This window comes from Nycticebus coucang, chromosome 10 (genome assembly GCF_027406575.1).
Source record: "Nycticebus coucang isolate mNycCou1 chromosome 10, mNycCou1.pri, whole genome shotgun sequence".
In the NCBI taxonomy this organism is placed as follows: domain Eukaryota; kingdom Metazoa; phylum Chordata; class Mammalia; order Primates; family Lorisidae; genus Nycticebus; species Nycticebus coucang.
The window spans coordinates 99,963,835-99,973,050 of NC_069789.1; the positions used below are offsets into that span (position 1 = coordinate 99,963,835).

Here is a 9,216-nt window from a genome sequence, read left to right on the forward strand (position 1 = left end):
AATGAGGAGGGAACATATGGGAGGCTTCTGGAGTGCTGGCAAAGTTTTATTTCTTGACCAGGATGATAATCACACAGGTGTTTGCCTTTTTGTAATTCATTAAACTATATATTTGGGTCTCAGATCCTTTTCTGTATGTTTGTTGATTTTCACAATAAGTTCTTTATTTTAAAGAATAAGATATAACCAAGTCACTTGGAGATGCAGATGCTGAGCTGGAGGGTGGTGCTGGGGGAGAGAGAGGCTTTCATCCACACTGTTCTCTCCCAGGGCACACGTAATCTGTGAAGGTTCCATCCCACCAAATCCCCAGGTACAATTTGAACTACTTTGACATGGATTGGGCATTGATGATGAAGCTAACCACAGAATGCAATACTCCATTAAAAGCAACTGCCTATTTCCTTTTCATATCACTCTTATCAACACTCCCCCGCCTCCTAGCAACGTCCAGCTTGTCATTACACATGACTGAGCTTTAGCCCCGGCACCCCCACTCCTAACTTAGGCTGTGGTACAGTGGGAATACCAGTTGGCTGCCATTGCTATCTCCCAACATTTCTCTCACTTTCCCCCAGATCTCCTCTCTGCCAACACTGAAACATCGCTCCCTGGGTTCTACATTTATCCTCCTAATTCCTACCCCTGACTCCTATCTTCTGAGGCACATGGAAGTTCAGTACTGGGGAAGAAGATCTAAAATGCATGTAAGTACTAAAGGGGGGAAGAGAAAGGGGAGAGGGCAAGCGCCAGGCATTCCTATGATTGCTCTGACCACTGGCAGGGGGTCATGTTGCTTTGACACGTGAGAGCAATACAACACTAAATCCCATCCTGACAGTCCAGTTACAAGTGCTGCAGACCAGAGAAGGCATCCAAATGTCCCAGCGGATGCCCTGTGCAACAGAAACAAACTATGCCCACTAAGCTCTGGCAGATGGCAGCCTCATGAGCAGAAGACGTGATGGCTGTTGTTTTAAGCCACTAAGTTTTCATGAGGTTTGTTAGGCAGCAAGAGATAACAAGCTATGTGAGATGGACTATGAACTTGGTACTCTAGCTAATATGGAATGACAGCGGTATTTCTAAGAGGATTTTGGGAGTAGTTTATGTTTTATAAGGAGCCTTGCTGGCAGCAGTGGGAGAAGGAATTGGGATGGGCCAACATTGGAGACAGAAGAGGGGTAGGAAGCTTCCAAAGGCAATTTCAGAATTGGAGGCTGGGGGAGTCTTGTTATATGGCTCATTAACATCAGCCCCATGCACAGATGATTAGTTTGAGGCAATCAGCATACTTTCATCCTCCTGGCCAGAAATGGATGCAGGAGTGTTATGGGCTGAATTGTGTCCCCCCAAAATTCATGTCTTGTGCCGTAACCCTAGTACTTCAGAATGTGACTGTATGTGGAGATAGGGCCTTTAAAGAGGTAAGTTAAAATGAGGCTGCTAGAGCAGAGTTGAATCCACGTGACTAGTGTTGTTGTGAGAGGAAATATAGACACAGAAAAACACATATGTTTATGTGTGAACATAACAGAAAGGAAAGGGTCACAGAGAGGAAAGGGCACCTGTAGGCCAAGGAGAGAGACCTCAGAAGAAACCAGACCTTCCAACATGTTGATCTTGAACTTCCAGCCTCCAGAGTAGCAGAATTATAGACATGAGCCACTGCACTGGACCTACATATCTAATTTTTAAAAAATGTTTTTATTTTGCAAGAAAGAAAGACACAAACAAAAAACTCCAAACCAACTCTTGTTAATCCCTTCATTTATTTTCTTTTTGGATAAACACACAGATCCATGAAATGCCTCACTCTGGGAACAACACTAGTAGGCTAGTAGATGACTTTTAGGATTTATCCCCTAGAGCCTGCAAATTCTGTGAGTTATCACTGTATGGAGAAACTGCCCTGAAATAACCAGAGGCATCACCTGCACTGGGCATCATTCCAGGGAAAGGGGAGGGTGTACATTTGGGACAGGCACACTGGGCTCTGTCCATAAAGGGCTCAGCGCCTCACCCATATCACTGGCTTCAGTAGAGGGAGCTCCACACAGCTGGCAGTTCTTAGCTCCTGGCTGCTGGGAGGCAGGAGGCGGCTCTCTGTGCAGGTGGGACAGGCAGCTGAGATTCAGACTTTGTGAGTAAGAGGGAATCCTGATTCCAGCTCAGGTCTGCTTTGGTCCCAGAGAAGGGCATGATTTAAACAAAAGGCAAAGGGCTTTGGAGTCCTTGTGGGATTGGACAGGGTGAGAACAGAGATGTAGAGAGAAAGATGCTCAAGACAGTGGCCTTCACCTTGCTTTTCTTTAGATTACAATGACCCCGCTGGGCTTCCTGCTGTTTCTCACTGTGGCCACTGGAGCATGGAGTGAAGGTGAGTCAGCACCTGGGGGATCAGCAACTGGAGGTGGCGGGTCCCCCAGCTCAGCTCTGGCCTGGGTGAGTTCCAGGGTGCTGGTCTGTCCTGGGCCACAGTGGGTGTCTCTGAGATGCACAGAGGGTGACTTGGATGCAGGCTCAGTGCTGATGTCTGGCTCTTGTGGCATCTGGCCTCCAGCAGTGAGAGTGTTGCTGGAGGCATGTGCTGGTTCCAGTCTGTGCCTCTGTGTGGCCCCGATGGGGCTCTGGTGAGAGCTGTGTTCCCTCCAAGCCACTCCCCATGTCTGTGGCCTTGGCCATGGGATTTCCATGGAAAGTGCAGGGCCTGCTTTGTGCTCAGAGAATGTCATTTAGTCGTCCTCTCTACCACAGAAATAACAGTGTCATTTTAAATTTTGTATTCCTCATTGTTATTTATTGATTGAAAAGTAAACACTTTCTAAGTATCTTCTCAGTTAATCTTTACAAAACACTTTATTAGCTTTGTTTTAGGTATGAGGAAACTGAGGCTCATGGCAGTTAAGTATAATTCCAGAGATAGTCAACTAGTAAGCACTGAGGTACTTATAGTTGGACATGTATAATCTCAAAGCTTATGATTGTTGTCAATCTCTAGAAGAGTGTTTTTCAACCTTTTTGTCTCAGAGGATGCGTTAATCTATAGTTGAATATCTGTGGCAGTTGTAAATTATGTTGATCAAAAAAGGAGTAAAAAAGAAAAGAACATACTTGCTGTGGTTTCTACTTCATTTGAAAATAATTTAATTAATGATCTTTAAAAATATTCATAGTATACCTAAGATCCTCTCACGGCACACCAGTTGAAAATTGCTGCTCTAGACTGTTAGGGTACTTTGCAGACTCTTTTGCCTTGAGATCACTACATAACATTCTTCATTCTGTGCCTCTGCTAGTCTCTTGGCTACAGGCTCACCACCCCATGCCTCACACCCTATGTTTCAGCCACATTAAGCTACTTACGTTTCTTTTCTTTTAACTTGTATTTCTTCAACAAGCTGGACTATGCTGTATTTTTTCCCCCTCCAATCTTTTGGACATGCTATTCTCCCTGCCTTGGATTTCTTTCTATTTCTTCCTACTGATAAATCATATTTATTCTCTCAGAATAAGCTATAGTATCGCCTGGACTCAGAGGCTTTCTTTGAGTACAACATGAGATGCCCCCTCCCAGTCCTTGCATGCCTAGACAACAGCCTCACATCTAGTATGGCCTCTGAATTCTCTATTGTTACCTCACAGCCTTTTTTTTGTTATTTTGTACTATGTTTTTTTTTTTTTTGTTTGAGACAGGACCTTGCTCTGTCTCCCCAGCTATGGTGCAGTGGTATCATTACACCTTGTACAACCTGAGACCTCTGAGCATAAGCAGTCCTGTCTCAGCCTCTCAAATAGCTGGTACTCCAGATGTGTACCACCACATCTGGCTAATTGTTCTACTTTTTGTAGAAGTAGGGTCTTTTTGTAGAAGAGTAGCAAGTACTCTTGCTAATGCTGATTTTGAACTCCTGGCCTCCAGCAATCCTCTTGTCTTGGCCTCCCAGAGAAGTAGGATGACAGGCATGAGCCACAACACCTGACCTTGTCTAATTCTCATCATTTATTCTTCTTGATGTCATATTCTGTTGCCTTGTCAGCAGCTCCCAGTATGGGCAGCTTTTGTGGAGATATGCAATTTCTTTGACTGCCCAGTGCTTAGAACAGGGGTGGCAAAGGTTAGGTCATGTGGAGCAAGGCCTGCATCAAGCCTGTGCTGGGTGTTGGGTCAAAGGGCTGAATGAATATAGTACTGGACACCTCTGGGTCCACTCGCAGGCAATGTGACTGCTACAATGGAGGGTGGAGAGTTTGGGACTAGTGACAAGGAGAGGCTGGGACTCATGACAAACCAGCAATGGGAGTAAAACTGTGCATATTCCCTAGAGGCGGCCAATACTTACAACAAGGAGCGGACCTGTTCTTCTTGGTCTCTATCTCAGTTCAGAAGCTGCAAGGAAATCAAAGTGGAGTGCCCCCGTGCACGTGGTGAGTGAGGACACATTTAAACACACAGGGCACATTGAGATTCTGTGCCCTGGGAGTGTTTGTGTTAAAGTTAAAAAATACTGTGGTAAAATGCATGTATATCATGTCTTGCATAAGATTTTTCATTTTAGGTAATTTTAAGTGTACAATTCAGTGGCATTAATGACCTTCAAATGTCATGCAGCCACCACTACTGTCTGTCTAAGGAACATCTCATTACCCCACACAGAGACTCTGCACCCGCTCAGTCATAGCCGCATGCCCCCTTCCCTAGCTCCTGCTTACTGCTGCTCTACTATGTGTCACTGTGAATTTGCTATTCAATCACCTTATGTAAACAGAATCACACAGTATTTGTCTTTTTGTGTCTGGCTTATTTCACTTAGCATGATGTTTTCACGTTTATCCATGTCACAGCCTGGATATTGTATTTCTTTTTATCCATTGTGTGTATCTTCATCTACACATCCAACCCAAAATTGTAGTTACTCACCCACTGATGAATATTTAGAATGTTTTTGCCTTTGGTTCTGTGACTCACACTGCAGTGCACAGTGGTGCACAAGCATCTGTTTGAGTCCCTGTTCTCCATGCTTTTGGGTACATAACTAGCAGTGGACTTGCTGGGTCATATGATAATTCTGTGTCTAACTGGATGAGGAACGAACGTCACTAGCCACTAGGAGTTTGGTAAATTTGTGCTCTGCCTCAGTGACAGGAGCCTGATCTTCTGAGTTCAGGGGGATTCCAGGACCCCCAGAAACACCTGGTGAGAGGACTCAGGGAGGAGCCACCAGCTCATGTTTCTGGTTTAAGGGCCTTTCTGATCATGGAGCTGAGATGGCCTGTGAGCCCTCAGACAGGGAGACTCTGGCTGCCTCTCTCTGCAGATGGCCTGTATTTTCTGCGCACCAAGAATGGTGTTATCTACCAGACCTTTTGTGACATGACCACTGAGGGTGGTGGCTGGACCCTGGTGGCCAGTGTGCATGAGAACAACATGGCTGGGAAGTGCACAGTGGGTGATCGCTGGTCCAGTCAGCAGGGCAGCAGAGCAGACTACCCACAGGGGGACAACAACTGGGCCAATTACAATACCTTTGGGTCTGCAGAAGCGGCCACAAGTGATGACTACAAGGTTGGTGCCACTTCCCCACCACCAGGAAAGGGTGAATTGCTGAGTATGGCTGGGCACAGGTGCAGGAGGGAGGGTGGGAAGGTGGGCACATGGAAATAGGGCTAGAGAAGGGGAAAGATAGACTTACATGTCTTGACATAACTTCCTCCCCACAGGGCAGTTAAGGACCTGGGTGGTGGGGAGTCAGCATCTGCTGGAAGTGGGGTGTCTGAGCACAGCAGCCATCTGCTCCCTGGAGCCCAGAGCTCAGCTGGGCAGTGTGAGTGTGCCTTTGCTGCATTGGACCTCTTGGTCCCATGAGGCTCAGTGTCTGTGGTTTGCAGAACCCTGGCTACTATGACATCCAGGCCAAGGACCTTGGCATCTGGCATGTGCCCAACAACTCCCCCATGGAATACTGGAGGAACAGCTCCCTGCTGAGGTACCACACTGAAACTGGCTTCTTCCAGAGACTAGGACACAATCTGTTTGGCCTCTACCAGGTACACAGGGCTGCTGTCCAGGGCTGGTTTTCATGGGTGTGCAGAGAAGCAAGTGTGTGAGGTGGGCAGGAACTGCCTCTCACTGGGCCTGTCTGCCATGTCCTCCTCACCTCAATTTGCTAATGGCTTCTATCCTGCTTCTCTCTGGAATTATGAGCCAGGCAAGGGGTAAGACCTAGAGAAGAGGGGAACTGGGAAAGGGGGAGTGAGAAGAGAGAGAGACAGAGAAAGAGAATGATGATAAAGTGGTCTGGGCTGTGGGAGAAGCAGCAAAAGGGAAAGATTTTGATTTTGACTGGTTTTGAAATAATCTCAGCTGCCGAGAAAGCATTGTTTCCCTTCAGTAAATGGCAGCTTCCCCAGAGCAAAAGGCTGTTTAGGACAAAGTTACTGTCCTTGCTCAAGAACTTTTTTTGTTCCTTGTAGAAATACCCAGTGAAATATGGAGCAGGAAAGTGTTGGACTGACAATGGCCCGGCTATCCCTGTGTTCTACGATTTTGGTGATGCCCAGAAAACAGCATCATATTACTCACCTTATGGCCGGCGTGAGTCTTTAATGCTCCTTTGATCTTTTAGTGGGAGGAGTTTCAGTTATGATTGAATTCATTGAATGCATTTAGTCCTGTCAGGTGACAGTCATTTATCACCAACCACAGTCTGGCTTTCCTGTGTGGATGTTCCCTGTGCTGTTCCTCATAGTCTGTGGCCTGTCTTTGGGTCTGAGCCAGCATTTAACCTCAGTTTAGGAACCTGAAGCTCTGAGAGGGTCAGGAGCCTGCTGAGGTCACAGGGCATACATGTGAGGAAGCAGGCACTGGACTGAGGAAATCTGGCTCCAAACTCTTTACTCCTGAGAACCCCACCGTGAGTCCTCAGAGAGTTGTTACGACTGGCCCAGGCTCATGTACATAGGAGAGAACAACTATCAGATGGTGAGACCTTTTATATTATTATTGTGAGGGGTAACCATTAGTTTATTTTCTGTGAATCTAAGGTTGGTAGCACAAATATCTTTCACAGAGGCTGAGCATATCCTCTAAAATTCAAAGCTGTTATCATTTACATTGGGATTTGAGATTTTAAAACAAAGGAGAATAAGAAAAATATATATAGGAACAGAGTGGATGTGTCTCCTTATTGTTGCCACTCTGCCCTTGAAGGGGTCCCATGGTGATCTTTCTGCTTAGTTAAATTTCTCTTCACAACCCTCTGGCGGATGAGGGGCCCTCGCTGAGGACCAGCTCATGGTGCCTGGATTGCGAAGATATTCCTCTTGGGACTAGGATGCATGTCCATTGCTCACAGAGGTGCTGGGCTGCACCTCTGTGGCTGGAGACTTAGGATATAGCTGAGCTTTGGTATAGAGAGTCTCTGCGCTGTCCTAAAGAAGGCTATTTCCAGCATCTTCCTTGAATGCTTCTTTTTGTCTCTTGTTTTCAGCGGAATTCACTGCAGGATTTGTTCAGTTCAGGGTATTTAATAATGAGAGAGCAGCCAATGCCTTGTGTGCTGGAATGAGGGTCACTGGATGTAACACTGAGCACGTAAGTCTCTGTGGGACCAAAGAAGCTATAAGATTGAGTGTATCATTGTGTGCTGTATGTGTGTTGAGTATGGTGGAGCTGTGGTGTGAGTGTATGTGTGTGTGGGACGTTTCTTTGCTCATTATTAGGAGGGCTGTGGGACCTTTTATGCAGGTACACACATCCTGCATAAGGCTGAGCCTTCCAAAGAACCACTGCTGTGTTCTTAGCCTTGGGGATGACACATGGAATTTCCTAGAATTGGGCTGAGGCTCCCATGCAGAAACATTCTGTGGGAGCTTTTAGGAGCTGAGGTTCCTAGAGAAACACAAAGTGTTGTCTCTCTTCACCTGAGGTTCAGCTTCCAGGGAAAAACTGGGCCTTCCTAACCTTGGCCAGGTCTGCACAGCTACACACTATGTTGGGGTCACTGGGAGGGTCCTGTGTATCACCTGTGTGTATCACCTTGTAGAAACATATCTTAGGCCATGCCCTCATGCACCTATCAGGATAAACAATGGTTATTGATGACTTCCAAAAATTTTAAGTTGAATATCAGGTGAATACAAAGGATGGGAAGGGAAGAAGTCTAGAATAACCTCATGGTTTTCATTTGAGTGAATGTGTCATTTATTAGGTCAGGGTGTCTGGATGATGAATAGTTTGGTCACATGGAGTTTGAGATTCCTACGAGGAGGTCAGGTTGAATTTGAAGTTGTCAGCTCAAGAAACATCTGGACAGGAGATGGAGACTTGTGGTCAGGGTGAATTGTTGGTGCCTGAAGCCAACATGGCCATGCAATTTATAAGGGACAGGGAGATCTGTCTTCTACTTAGAAGTAGCACTTAAAGAATTCCCAAAGGAAAAGTCCAGCCAGGGAATCTGAGAATGAATATTCAGGAAAGTTGGAGGAAAGTCAGAAGGAGACAATAAAGGTGAAGGTGTAGATGTTTCTCTGGAGGAATAGATTAGTACTTCCAGTGGAGCATCTGATAAGGACCGAAGATTCCACTGGATGTGGCCATTAGGATGTCATTAGCCTCACTAGCAGATCTCTGTTCCTCTCCCTGTTTTCCAGCACTGCATCGGTGGAGGAGGGTTCTTTCCAGAGGGCAATCCCATCCAGTGTGGGGATTTCTCTGCCTTTGACTGGAACGGATATGGAGCTCATATTGGTTACAGTAGCAGCCGGGAAATAACGGAGGCAGCTGTGCTTCTGTTCTACCATTGAGAGTGCTATGGTGTGGCCCAGCCCTCTTCTCCCAAGCAGGGATCCCAAGGATGGAGAATAATTTACCAACTGGATTGCTAATGGTATAAGAGAAGAGAATAAATTGTAATGATCAAAGTCTTGGTGTTTCTGTGAATTCTTTTTCTGTAGGTGGTGCACTCTAGGAGTTTTATAAAAGAAAACATCTACTGCTCTGGTTGATTCTATTGCCATCACTTTGTACCTGGAATATCAGGCCTTAAGTATCCTAACAGAGGAACAGGCCCTCCCCACTCTCCTTTTGTAGACCTTAAAATAGCCAGAGGAATGAAAGGCAGTGGGGAGGGGTGGGAAGAAGTGCAGGAGGAAGCATTTTATTCTAAACCTTCCTAACTCACAGAGACTGATCAATTTGCATCCTCAAACTGAAGA

General features: G+C 46.0%; 1 protein-coding gene across 3 annotated transcripts; it reads left to right on the top strand.

Moving 5' to 3' along the window:
- The first annotated feature begins 216 nt into the window (after positions 1-216).
- LOC128597711 (intelectin-1-like) lies at positions 217-8,922 on the top strand. Of its 3 annotated transcripts, XM_053608284.1 has the most exons (9): positions 217-313; positions 579-707; positions 2,317-2,380; positions 4,327-4,428; positions 5,319-5,566; positions 5,890-6,048; positions 6,475-6,595; positions 7,491-7,594; positions 8,653-8,922. In XM_053608284.1, the coding sequence occupies exons 2-9, from the start codon at positions 669-671 to the stop codon at positions 8,803-8,805; spliced, it is 990 nt and encodes a 329-aa protein (XP_053464259.1). In that variant the 5' UTR covers positions 217-313; positions 579-668; the 3' UTR covers positions 8,806-8,922. The 3 variants fall into 3 exon arrangements, with proteins under 3 accessions (XP_053464259.1, XP_053464260.1, XP_053464261.1); XM_053608285.1 differs by lacking the exons at positions 217-313; positions 579-707 and adding an exon at positions 2,013-2,143; XM_053608286.1 differs by lacking the exons at positions 217-313; positions 579-707 and adding an exon at positions 2,025-2,114.
- The last annotated feature ends 294 nt before the right edge of the window (positions 8,923-9,216 follow it).

What these genes read in the sequence shown, in the direction of transcription:
- LOC128597711 (XM_053608284.1), top strand. Translation starts at nt 669, where the DNA reads ATGGAAGTTCAGTACTGGGGAAGAAGATCTAAAATGCAT. An exon ending in CACTGGAGCATGGAGTGAAG is followed by an intron (nt 2,381 to 4,326) that starts GTGAGTCAGCAC and finishes CATATTCCCTAG; the next exon opens with AGGCGGCCAATACTTACAAC. An exon ending in GGAGTGCCCCCGTGCACGTG is followed by an intron (nt 4,429 to 5,318) that starts GTGAGTGAGGAC and finishes CTCTCTCTGCAG; the next exon opens with ATGGCCTGTATTTTCTGCGC.